Raw genomic sequence first — 13364 nt, 5'->3', positions numbered from 1 at the left:
GATTTCTTTTAAAGAATTACAGCTGTTGAATTACCTTGAGTCCACAGACCTAAATGATAATATTCTAACAATTTATATGTATGCATTGTTTACGAAGCATTTCTTTCTGTGACATTCCACGGAACCGTCCCAATGTTGTGGGGCAGCTGTTGGCCTCAGGTAACAGAGGAGAAAGGGAAGCTCAAAGAGGAGGGGGCACCTGCCAGCTTGGTCAGCCTTGGAAGACGGAGGAAGCACTGGAATCTAGGCTTCCAGCTCCATAGCCTGCTGTCTCTCCCTCTCACCTCCAGGAGGCTGGGCTGGCCTGAAAAGAATCAGGTTTCAGACAAGTGGGACTCCCAGTAAAAACTAAGCCCATACCCCACAGGGCCACACTCTGGCTGGGCCATTCCAGGTCCTCCAGCAGGCTTGCCTAGTACCCTTTTTAAATCTTGGGACCCAGATATAAACTGAGGGAAAATAAGAATGGGGTCAGGTCTTTACACATCTGACTCAGACATCCTGGCTGTACTGACCAGTCATCACAGCCAATACACAGTTTTTCTCCTTTTGGTACTAGCTTGCCTGGGTGACTGCAATGTAGGTTACTAAATGCAGAATGGTCCAGCAGATTCTTCATTCATAAGAAATATACTCGGTCCTGGAGGTACCAAGATAAAACTGGTATCCATTATTATCTGCAGTATGTGGGTATTGGATCTGAGACTGCCATTTTGAGCATTTTATTTCAGTCAGTGGAATTGAACTTAAATTTCTGTCCCTTGTCGTCATGTAATGGGTCTCGATTACCTGTTAACCTGGCATTGTATATAGTGATCTCAACGGATGGTCCCAGAACTCTTACCTGGGGCCAAGAGAGCTTCAGATGCTGAGATTTAAAAGTTACTGCCACTGCTTGCTACTGGTTTAAGCTGCTAGAGGGATCTTTATGCAAATCTGACCATGTCACCCCGTGCTTTAAACCATCCGTGGGCTCCTCGTGGCGCAGAAGCTTCTTGTTCCCTCGGTGCACCATGCTGCTTCTCACCTCCATGCCTTTACCCTCGCTGTCCACCTGCCCGGAATGCCCTTCTCCTGCTTCTCCACCTGGCTAACTCATCCTTCAAGACTCCGCTCAGGGGACAGCTCCAGGAAGCGTTTCCCGCACCTCCCAAGCTGGGTAAGCTGCTCCCTGTGTGTCTTCATGATGGAACTTGCCACATGTCCTGTGTCATCCGCTCATGTGTGTGTCCCTCCATTAGACCGTGCTCCTCCAGGGCAAGGGCCAGGTCTCTCTGTTCACCTTTGTAGCCCTAGCTCGTGGCCCAAAGTCTATCATAGAGAGTGTCTTCTAAAGTGCTCGTTGAATGAAAAATGACTGAGTGAATGAATGACAGGATTCACTATCTGCCTCCACATTCACCATGGTGCCTCCACAAGGCTCTTCTCTGACTAATAACTGTCTCTGCTCCCATGAAAGGGGCAGTTTTGTGAGAGGTCATGGCAATTGCGGAGCAAAGAGCAGTCAGTGGCTGGTTTTATACTGGCTGGCCTCTGTTCAGGCCTGCATACCTCTGTACTTTAGATAGCCACTTTTTCTAAACAGTCTTGATTGCATAAAATCATGGGCCCTTGGTTACAGGGTAATCTAAGAGGTTGGCCAATCCCACTCCCTGCTCAGTTCAGGGCTCCTAACTCTAGGGTGACAGGACCCTCCCCATCACCACACATTTCATAGGCATGTCTAATTCCAAGCGAGGATTACAACCAATAGGCCTGGTTCTAAATCCAAGCTCTACTCTTTACTAGCTATGTGACCTTAACTGAGTCTCTTAATTTCTTTAAGCCTCCAATAGATAGCAATAATACAAATATCCATCACTCTCTGAATATATTTGGTTCCCAAATTCAGGAAGTAAAAATTTGGCCAGCAAGGGATAACATGTTATTTCAATTTGTTTGTTTCCGGAGTTCAGGAGAGCAGGTGGCCAGAGCTCTGATAGCAAGGGATACCTGATTCCCAGGCCTGCAGTGAGGGCCCTGTGGGGAGGCATGCAGAAGTCCTCTGCAAACTGGAAATGTGCAACGCCCTTGCCAATAGCTCATGTTATGGGTAGTTTTGCTGACCACAGCTTCCCAGTTAATTACTGCCCTGGTCCCCAGCAGTATGGCAGCTGGAGCTACACAAGGTGAATCCACTCCTTCTGCCACAAAATGGCCTGAGATTAAGGCCATCTAGTGTTGGTTCTTGCTGCCTCTTCCCGTCCCCTAGCCCTTCATCTGGCCCCTGCTCTCTGAGCACACCCTATAAATCACCTGGTGCAGATCCATTTCTGCAATTCCACGTTCATTTGGAGTGATCCCCTCTGGACACAGGAAACCAATTTTGATTAATTGCTCCAGATCCGATCCTTTGCTTTAGATGGGGGTTGGGGGAAGACAATGATTGATTTGCAAGTTCCCAGGAGCATAGTGTTAGACAAGAATTGAGCGCTGCCTTAGTCCAACACTTTACATTTTAAAAAGGGTCATTAGCAGAATTATTAGATTCCTGGCAGCCCACTGGGACAGTCTACTGTACCTTTGACTTTGCCTTCTTGGTGCTAAAACAATCGAGAATGCTTTTAAAAATATTTCTCATACAATTGGAAATTTATTTAGTTCTTGTTAGCAGGCCAAATCTAGAAAAGGTATTTAACAATGGCAAAAATAAATAGGCAAATAACCACAAAGAAAACATAGCCACCTAGCCACCTACCCACCTAGTGCAACCATTTCCCTGAATTTCAGAAGAACATGTCTGCCTGGAAGGAAGCCAGAGTGGCAGGGAAAGACCTGAACTAGGAACTCGCCCCAGATCTTGATTCAACTTTTGTAAAATACAGAGTTGCCACAGCCTAGGGAGAGGGAATGAACCCTTACTTGGCCTTTACACACTTCCTCTCATTAAATCCTCACAGTAAGGTTAGAGTCTGCAGGTGTTACTCCCATTTACAGATAAAGAAACCAGACCTCGGTGATTAAGGAACAAAGTCACATAACTTGTAAGTGGTGAGATAGGATGTGAACCTAGGTTTGGGTGACCCTAAAACCCATTCCTTGTCCAGGACTTGGGACTATCTGTAGGATTCCCATCGTAAAGATGTGCATCCCCCTGAAACAGCAGCCTCCTCCTCTGTCCCTTGCTTGCTCTGAAACGTTCGATGACTCTCCATCCTCTGGTCTATGGAAAATGAGTCACAAGAAGGTCACAGATGCTGTTGATCTACACAGTTCTCTCCTTCCACCCCTGACCCAGAATTAAGTCTTGTGGAGGCAGCATTTCTCCTAACTGTGGTCCTAGCTGGTGTTTCCGTGTGATGAACCACATCTGGCGGACTCAGTGTGGCCCTGGGCTGGTAGACTGATTGACAGCTGCACAGGTAGGGCTTCCAGGTGTGAATATGGATGGGCACTCTTAGGCAGGACGCCACTGCTTTCTGGGGCTAAGGTCTTCTTTTTCAGGGTTGGCTGAATGCTAGGAAGTAAACGTGGCGGGTAGGGGGCGCTGTGCAGTGGGAGTAGCCAGCCAGGTTGTTGGGGGCCTGGGCCCAGAGGGGCAAAAACTCTCTAAGGAGATGCAGTTGGGAGCTCTGAGCTGGGACCTGCAGAAGTCATTGGCTCCAGCCAGAGCCAGTCAGAGTCATTTCAAGCCGAAACCAGTCCAGACATCTGCAGACAAATTTGGAATCTCTGTATCTGTATACCCCACCAGGAGGGATATTATAGAGGGGAAAGAGCTCCTCCATTAAGGTCCTGACTTTGCCCGAACTCACTACGTGACTTTGGGCAACTTACTTCCGCTTTCTGCACCACGTTTTCGCTTCTGAAAGGCGAGGTGAGGACTTTCTGTCTGCCTGGCTGACACCGTTGTTGTGAGAATCAAATGCCTTGTATGTAAACTTATCTCAGAAACCTTAAAGAGATGTTATCATTTGGAGGGACAAAAAAGGTGCTGAGTTAAAAATAGGAAAACATTTTTATGTTATGTAAATGCGGTTGTTAGAATTTGATTTTGTATGAGCTATTTTAAAACTCCTCATTGAGAAAGTAGGCCTCCTACTATGTGCCAGCTCTATGCTAGTGATCCCTATGGCCTGGTACATAGTAGGCATTTAGTAAATGTTTGTGGAAGCAGGAAGGAGGCAAGAGGCAGGGAAGAGAGAGAGGAACGGAGGGGAGGGAGAGAGGGAAAGAGAGATGAAGCAGGCATGGTCCCTGGCCTGAAAGTGCCCAGTCTAGAGAGGCAGATACAAAACTATTGAAGCTGATCTGACAGGGGCTGCTGCCAAGGTGGGGGTGGGGGTAGGGGTGAATAAAGACTTGGTTCTCAGAGCCCTCATATCTCAACTGCCCTCCTTACAACATGTCTCAGTTAGCTCTGTCCCTTGGACAGAGTGAATAAAGAGAAGTGAATAAAGAGAAGAACCTGGAACCGATTCCTCAGTCAAGGAGGAGGGGTTTGTGAGGCGGACGGCGAGGGATGGTGTTTGGGCAGCCAGCACTGATAAAGCTGGAGCTGCTTGGGCTGATCATTGGAGGTGTAGACTCCAGGGCAGAGAAGATGTGGCCTGTGTGGAGACCACACCTACAATATGGCTTTCAGTTCTGGAGTTGCACTTTCCAAGGGACAGAGCCAACTGAGACACGTTGTAAGGAGGGCAGTTGAGATGTGAGGGCTGTGAGAACCAAGTCTGAACTGTTGTGGGGCATGTGTTACTTGGAGAAGCCAGGGATACAGACCCAATTGCTGCCCCATTCAAATACCTGAAAGGCTGTCCTGGGGCAGCCATCAGGGCATTCACTAAAAGGGTGGCTCCAGAGCGCAAAACAGGGATCAGTGCAGAGATAGGAAGGAGTGGAACTGACTGTAATGCAGACTTCTGCTCAGGTCTAACCAGTGGCCACTGAGGAGGAGGCTGCCAGGGAGACTGCAGCAGAGGCTCAGGAGACCCGTGGCCCAGCAGTCTGTCCTTCCAGCCCTGGGCGCCTTTGATTTGGCTTGTGGAGTTGTGCTTTTATGGAATAGAGAGGGAAGACTTCTCCAACAGAGTGACAGCTTGGCCCCTAATAAGACCTTTGAGCCTCTCTGGTTTGAAGAGATACAGGCCGATAAAGTTTAGGGCCCAGCTTGGAGGTGGTGCCTGTACCTGGGTGGTGGCGTCATGTTTGTGGTGTATGTTGACAGGTCTGTCTCCTGCCTCACTCTAGGAGCTCCTTCCCCCAAGTCAGGGGTTAGCTCTCATTCACTTCTGTGTCCCCAGTGAGGGCCTGACACAGAGCAGGGTCTCAGTAGATTTGTTCAGTGAATGGATAAAAGAGAAAAAATTAAAAGTGAATAAAGAGAAGAAGCTACACCAGCCATGTGTTTTTCCCACCAATATCTGCCAGGTACTACAATAAGCCAGACCCTGTGCTAGATACTCGTGATGCAAAGACAAAGAAAACACAGTCCCACGGGCTAGCAGGAGAGGCAAATAATTACCAAGCAACAGGATAATTACTAAAAGAGAAGCTCCCACAGAGTCCTGTTGAGGAGAGAGGCGGAGCGAGAGTTGTTTTGAGAACTCCTGTCTCCTGCAGATTCTTCATAAGAATAATGAGCCTTTCAAAGATCGTTTCCTTGGCAATCCCCCTTGGTGGCTGTGTTTCCATCACGTGTCAGGAGCTTTGTTTGTGTCTAAGAATTATGAGCACGTGTATGGGGCCCGTGGAGGCAGGCAGCAAGGGAACAGAGCCCTGGAATCACCCTGTCTCTGTCCATGTCCTGCCAGGGGCCCTGTGGTGCCGTTGGCCTGGGCCTCGCTGTTCCCCTCCTCCCCATCTTTTCTCCAAGTGAGTTTGCTCCATCTCTTCCACCTGCCTGCTGAGATGTTGAGAGGCCCATGTTTTAGTCCTGGACCTGGAGAGTCACTTGCCCATTCTGGGCCAAGTTTCCATCTGTGGAGCAACACAATTGGACCAGATCGACAAGTCACCCTTTGGAATTAACATTGGCTAAACGTCACCTGTATTCCAGGGGCCATGCCATGAGCATTCACATAACCTAATTCTCCCTAGAAGGTGGACCTTCTAATCCTCCTTTTATAGATTAGGAAACTGAGGCCTGGAGATGTGTGCCCCTGCTGCCATCCTATGGCTAGGAAGGGGTTGAATTAACATTCAAACCCAGCTCTTCTGGCCTCAAGCCCAGTCAATGCACTGTCTCTTTAGCAGGTTGCTTTTTACATTATGAGAAATAATATATGTTAAAACGTCTGGCACCAAGCCTGGCCCATAGTTATTGCTCAGTTTCTTTCTTCCTCAAGGCTTTTCCACACTGCCCCACACTCCCACACTTCCCCGGGAAGGCAGGGGATTCAAGGACAGGGTCCATAGGCTCCCTGCTTTCTGAATGGAGCCCTATGCCGGGAGCATTGCCGCAGCTGTTGGCTGCTTTGATGGTGCAACAGGAGACAATCTGGGAAGAAAAAACTACATGGATGGACTATAGGACTGGAATTGTGTGCAAGGGCAGGAATCAGTGGGAGGGAGTGAAGTCCTTTCTCCATCCAGTGGAGGGCAGGGCTCAGTAATCCTGCTTCTAGACTCTGGAAAGTATGGATCCAATGTCAGTGTGTGTACACTCAGAAGGCATTGCCTGTCTCCATGGAAACAGGAAGAAGGGCAGAAAATGAAGTGTCTAAGACAAGATGTCTCATATAACCTTGGAACATTAAGTTTTGCAAATAGGACAGAGCCTGGCACAGAACAGTCTCTTTATTCATTCACTCAAGTGTTAAGTCAGAACCCACCTGGGCTCCAGTACTGTTCATTTAAGGTACAGAGGATACAATGATGTGCAAAACTGACATGGTCCCCGCCCTCTGGACACTTCAGTCTAGTGGGAGAAACATTAATGCAAAAGAATACAAGGAATTCACTGAGATAAGAGAGGAAAACAAGTGCCAGGGACTAGGAGAGCCTGTAGCAGGGGGCTGGCCATGACTGTGGGGTCAGGGAAGGCTTCCCAGGGCAGTGCTTCAGTGAGCTGAGAGAGGACAGCTGAGTAGACAGTAGCCAGGTGAAGAGGGAACAAGAGAATATTCCAGGAGGAGACAACTGCATGTGCAAAGCTGTAAAATGGGAAGGAGCAGGGCTTGTTGAAGGAACAGAATGCTGGGCACAGAGAGCCAGGAAAGGCAGGAAGGAGAGGGGTGAAGGGGTAAGGAAGCAGGTAGATTGGCCAGCTAGGTGGGGCTGTGTAACAGATTTTCTTCTTTATTCTTGGTACAAGGAGGAGGTATTGAAGGGTTGTGAGCAAGGAAGGGACAAGATAGGGTTTGCTCTCTTAAAAGATCATTCTGATTTCTGTATGAAGAATGGATTGGAGGAGAGCAAGAATAGATGGAACAGGGGACAGCAGTTAGGAGGCTGTGACAGTGGTCCAGGGAGATGATAGCATAGCAGGTAGTAGGGGAAGGGAAGGAGGGAAAGAAGTGGGAATATTCAAGAGATAAATGTTAGGAGCTGAAATCAATGGGAACTAATGGATGGGGTGAGGGTTTTGAGGGAGAGGGAGGTATCAAGGATGAATCTGAGTTTCTGGCAGGGGCTAGGGAATAGAGGATGAACCAGCTTTCAGCAACAATAACTTTTAAAACTTTCCATTTTGCCTTCTTTGTTTCAGATACTGTGCTGAGCATTGGGGCTGCAGGCAAGGAGGTTGGCCCCTGCCTTCAGGGAGCTCACTGTCTAGCAGGGGAGCCTGGCCTGCAGTGGGGATATGTGAGAAAGTGGAGAGAGAGACTGTGAGATGGTGCTGCAGCAGGGATGCAAATAAAACTAATCTGGAGAGACACAGGCAGGAAGACCTGGGAGGAGGTGGGAGCTGAGCCGAGCCTTCAAGGACAGGCAGGGCCCTGACAAAGAAAAGTGGGTGAAGCAGAAACAAAGACACAGCCCTGGCTGGCAGTGTGCAAAACAGCATGAGAGGATGATGCAGGGAAAGTGGGCTTCCCCCAGGACTGCTGTGAGGGTTGAATGACATAAGGTAACAGACGCATGAGCATTTTAGTAAACTGCTATCACAGTTATTACAGAAGTGGACTTATTTGTGCACTATCCAAGCACTCCGAAAATATCAAGAATTATTATTCCAGATGCCCACCTAGCAAAGTCTTCTGTTGTAATAATCCCTGACATTTATATAGTTATCCCCACTTGACAAGTGGGGAAACTGAGGTCTATTGTGGTTAAGCAATTGCCCAAGACCTTTCAGGCAATAAGCAGCACAGAAGCCAAGGTCAGCCCAGCAGGTCGTTGTACTTTCTGAGAGGTTAGTGCTTTCAGGGTGCACAGGCTGGGAGAAGGCACCTGTGGCATATGCTATCTTGAGAATATGTGCTGCTGACCAAGGGCACAAGATTTGGTTGTGCAGGTTGGGCCATGCCCAAGGACAGCTGGCCTGTGGCCTGAGTGGGCTGAATGCAGCCTGCTTCTGCTCCCCAAGCCATGAACCAGCTTCCACCCTGAGGGGATGGCTTTGCCTCATTCATACCAGCCTCACTGGAGGAGGTGAGGCACTTTACAGATGGGAGTCTGGCGGGCAACTGGAACCACGTGAGGACCAGTCAGTGTCAGTGAGGATTTCATGGTGCCCTTGAGTGCAGTTTCGTGCATAGAAAAACTGTCCAGGCAGCTTGGATTTTAAAAAATAAATGCTTAATAAAAAGTAACAAAAATCAAAAACTTAGTAAAATGTAACAATCTCTTTTAAGGAGGATGTTATAGTTTACTTCAATTACCCTAAATATAAATTAAGTTATAAATAATTTTAAATAAATTAAGATTAAAAATATGGTGACCATTGGCTTGTCATAAAAGTTCCATCATTGTTTAAAAATGTGTAAAACTGTCGTATCTTTCAGCTTTAAATTATACATCTAATTTAATTATTCCATTACACATTTTATATTGGGATTACAAAACTAATCTGTTAGACATTCTAATATACTAAATTATCTTAAACATTACAAATACCTTTGACGTAAATCTATGCATATTTTTCCTAAACTTTCCTTCTTCGTTTTTTTTTTCCTGGAGCCAGTGTCTTACTGTGTCACCCAGGTTAGAGTGCAGTGGTGTGATCTCACCTCACTTCCACCTCCACCTCCTGGGCTCAAAGGATTCTCCCACGTCAGCCTCCTGAGTAGCTGGGACTACAGGCACCCGCCACCACACCCAGCTAATTTTTGTATTTTTAGTAGAGATGGGGTTTCACCATGTTACCCAGGCTGATCTCGAACTCCTGACCTCAAGTGATCTGCCCACTTCGGCCTCCCAAAGTGCTGGGATTACAGGGTTTTTTAAAAACTTAATGCAAAAAAAGTAATACTGGGGACTTGATTTAATTCATCATTTTTAATCTTAATTATAACCTTCCCATAATTAAAGATACCTACTAAAGAAAAAAGTTTTCTAACCTAAGCAATATGGGGTTATGTATCCATGCAAAGTTGAGGTTAGCTCACAGCTGGCTCATTAAACAGAAGAGCCCATTAAACAGAAATTTGGTGCATGGTAGCTCACAGCTGGCTCATTAAACAGAAGGGCCCATTAAACAGAAATTTGGTGCATGGCTCAGGAGCCAATGCTGTAAATATGCAGGGAAACACACTTCCTGGCCCAGGCTGCAGGGCTGGCCTTCTTTGTGACCTGCATGCCAGTAGGAGACTCCAGGCCCATGGCCTACCCTTGGGATAGGTTCTGCAGCCCAAGCCCCTGAGATGGAGTTAAGCTCCCATTTTTTTCTTTCGTCCCTTCTCAGTTTCCTCACCCTGTTGGGAGGACACCACCCAGGTCGCTTCACAATCTAAGAGAATACCCCTAATCAATTTCCTGCTTGGCTCTATTCTGAATTCAGTTTTTCTTTTTCCTCTCTGACCAGCCACCAGTGACTGGAGATATTTTAATGCCACTTTTGGATTCCACATGCTTCTCACGGCCTTGCCTGGCTCTCTTCTCAAACACTAAGGTCCTACTGATAGCAGCCAGCTGTGTCCATCTGGCCAGAGCAACTGTGTTCCATGTCGTACTGAGCCAGAGAGCCGCCCGGCCCCTTCCACTGTGATGCTCAGGGACAGCAAGGGGAACTGGATGGAGAGGTTGCCTGTGCTGCGTGGACTCTGCTGAGAAATACCAGTCCCTGGGTGACTCAGGATGCTAAATACAGTAAAAAGCTTCTGCATCAGGACAACACAGAAGAATAAAAGTAGTCCAAATATACATAATTTTACTTCTAAGTAAATAGAAAAACAACTATAATACTACCTAATAATACCATAGTACAAGGTGCTCTAGGTACTGACCTCTAATCATTATAGATTTCTGAGTAAATATCATTATACCCAATAAATAGAGTAATAGTAATAGCCACCTTGCATTGAGCACCTACTATGTGCCAGGCACGCTAAGGGAAAGAGCACAGGCTCCAGGAGTGGAAGGACCCAGGTGCTAGTCCATGGGGGTCCCCTCACTTTCCCCATCACTTGTCCTCTCACGACCTCATTTTCTTCATCAGACAAGTAAGGGTAAGAAAACCCTTCCTGTGTGCTTCACAGGGCTGCTCTGTTGCTGAAATGAGCTATAAAAGGGAGTCATTTGGAAAGCTGGATGTGTTGTAGGCGTGCAAGGGCCTGTGACGCTTGCTGAGCAACGCCACTTTCGAGTGGTGACTTCCAACGTGGCCTGCAAGGAAGGAGTGTGCACTCTAAACCAGAGGGCTCCAGGCTGGCCAGGTCTAAGTGTGGCAACCGTTGTCTTTGAGAGTTAGTGTTGTCACACGCTCTCCACAGTGTGGGTGGGCCAGAGGATGAGGCAGAGGGCTGCAGTGAGGCAGAGGGAACAGTGCCTGAGGATCCTGATGAAAGATTGGGACTTTTGGCTGCAGGGAAATAAGCCCAGGAGCCTTGGAGTTGGTGAGGGCAAGGGTCTCAGGAGAGCAGAGAGAGTCAGAAATGGGAATGGAGTGAGGGGATCAGGGCCTCATCCCTACCTGAATGCGGAGTCCCAGTGAGTCACCTACCAAAGGTTGGGGTTAGTGGGAATGGTGCAGGCAATCACAGGGTGCACTGTCTATGGAGAATTTAAAGCAATAAAGCTAAAAGCTGCCTGTAGTCCAGCTATTCAGGAGGCTGAGGTGGGAGGATCATTTGAGGTCAGGAGCTGGAGAACAGCCTAGGTGACGTAGTGAGACCCCATCTCTACAAAAATAACAAAAAAACTAAGCTGTCCTGCTTTTTATTATCACCATGTGCTGCTCATTCAATACAATGTCAGTGATAAAATACTTTTCCCCTTGCAGGAGAGGGGGAGAGGGGCATTCCCACTGCTTCCTTTCCTAGTATGCCATGGACCCCTTGCCCCTTCCTGCAGCCAGTGCTTAACAAGGGGGCAGGGAGTCAGGGAGGGAAAAGAACTTGGAAGGCCCTGAGAACAAGGAAAGAGCACCCTGACCTGTGGGGGCATCTGGTGGGCAGCTAAGATGGGGCTCCCAGGATGGGCCCAATAATCCCAGAAGAAAAAGTAGGAATCTGGATGGAGTGTGGGGTGGACGGGCTGCTGGGATGCCTACTGGATGACTCTGAGTCCAGCTATAGTACTGCCATTGTCACCAGGGTGCTACCCCCTGTGCCACGTGCAGGTTATAATCAATTGGCAAGCACATTGAATGACTGATTTCCTGGGCCTTCCCCTCATCCCCGTCTCTCACCCCTACCCACATTCTGTACTGAGAACACAGAAATCAGATTCTCCTGGCTCTCCAGCAAGAGCTGCCTGGCCCAGGCTCCACTAGGCCAAGACTTATTAGGCAATCTGTACTCTGCCCTGTCCCTGCCTGAGCTCTATTCTCACAGTGATCACCTCTCTCTCCTTTGCAGGAGCCTGGCTCAACCCGTCAGTGATTCAAGTAAGAATCAAGGTCCTGTAGCCACAGAGCCAGAGAAGGATCAAGGTTCTGTGGTCCCAGGCCTTCTGAAAGGTCAAGGTCCTATGGTCCAAGAGCCTCTGAAGGAGCAAGGTTCTGTGGTCCCAGGGCCTCCAAAGGATCTAGGTCCCATGATCCTGTTACCAGTCAAGGATCAAGATCACGTGGTCCCTGAGCCTTTAAAAAATGAAAGCCCTGTTATCTCAGCACCAGTCAAGGACCAAGGTCCTTCGGTCCCAGTTCCTCCAAAGAATGAAAGTCCTATGATTCCAGCAAGAGCTAAGGATCAAGGTTCTGTGGTACCAGAGTCTCCAAAGGATCAAGGTCCTAGGATTCCTGAGCCTGTGAAGAATCAAGCTCCTGTGGTCCCAGCACCTGTCAAGGATGAAGGTCCCATGGTCTCAGCACCTGTCAAGGATCAAGGTCCCATGGTCCCAGAGCATCCGAAGGATGAAAGTGCCATGGCCACAGCACCCATAAAGAATCAAGGTTCCATGGTCTCTGAGCCTGTAAAGAATCATGGTTTAGTGATCTCAGGGCCAGTCAGTGATTCAGGGCCAGTCAAGGATCAAGATGTTGTAGTCCCAGAGCATCCGAAGGTTCACGATTCTGCAGTTGTGGCACCTGTAAAGAATCAAGGTCCTGTGGCCCCTGAGTCTGTGAAGAATCAAGACCCCATTCTCCCAGTACTAGTGAAGGATCAAGGCCCCATGGTCCTGCAGCCTCCAAAGAATCAAGGTCCTGTAGTCCCTGAGCCTCCGAAGAATAAAGTTCCTATAATCCCGGTGCCTCTGAAGGATCAAGATTCTCTGGTGCCAGCATCAGCAAAGGACCAAGGTCCTGCAGTCCCTGAACCTCTGAAGACTCAAGGTCCCAGGGACCCTCAGCTACCTACTGTCTCACCTCTACCCCGAGTCATGATCCCAACTGCCCCCCATACGGAATACATTGAGAGCTCCCCTTGACACTCACCCCTTGACACACCAATGAAGGAGCTGACAGTGAGAGTGCTCCCCTCCCAGGGGCAGTGAAGACATATTTAATCTGCATGAAACATGTACAGTAGCCTTGCTGGAATCTAATAAAAATGGTCCCTCTGACTCAGCAATGTTCCTGTCTGTCTCTGTTGGGCAGGGGTGCATATGTGTGTATAGGTGAGCCTGTCAGGCTCTGCATTCACCCATCTGGACCAGAGGGGTCTGAGAAGCACCAGTTCCTGTGAGTTGTCAGCATAAGACAGGAGTGGGCAGGCGATGCTAGGTTGAAACAGGACCCCATCACGGAGGTGGGCAGAATAAGGCAAGGGTCAGATGCCATGACAGCCTCACAAGAGGTGCCAAATCCCAGCAGGCTGAGCCCTGGGTGGCTGAGTTGAAGC

The 13364-nt window shown here is 48.4% G+C and overlaps 1 protein-coding gene across 2 annotated transcripts in view; it reads left to right on the top strand.

The window, feature by feature from the left end:
* MAP6 (microtubule associated protein 6) overlaps positions 1-13094 on the top strand; it is an 80126-nt gene extending 67032 nt beyond the window's left edge. The window contains exons 4-5 of one of the 2 annotated variants that reach the window (XM_033207324.1): positions 11940-12013; positions 12080-13094. In XM_033207324.1, the coding sequence (XP_033063215.1) occupies positions 11940-12013; positions 12080-12951 (946 nt within the window). In that variant the 3' untranslated portion in view covers positions 12952-13094. Of the gene's footprint in view, positions 1-11939 lie in introns of both variants that reach the window. The other variant, XM_033207323.1, reaches the window with a different exon arrangement.
* Positions 13095-13364: the final 270 nt, after the last annotated feature.

This window comes from Trachypithecus francoisi, unplaced genomic scaffold (assembly GCF_009764315.1).
Source record: "Trachypithecus francoisi isolate TF-2019V2 unplaced genomic scaffold, Tfra_2.0 Lachesis_group8, whole genome shotgun sequence".
Classification (NCBI taxonomy): Eukaryota; Metazoa; Chordata; class Mammalia; order Primates; family Cercopithecidae; genus Trachypithecus; species Trachypithecus francoisi.
This window is presented reverse-complemented; position numbering and strand designations above follow the sequence as displayed.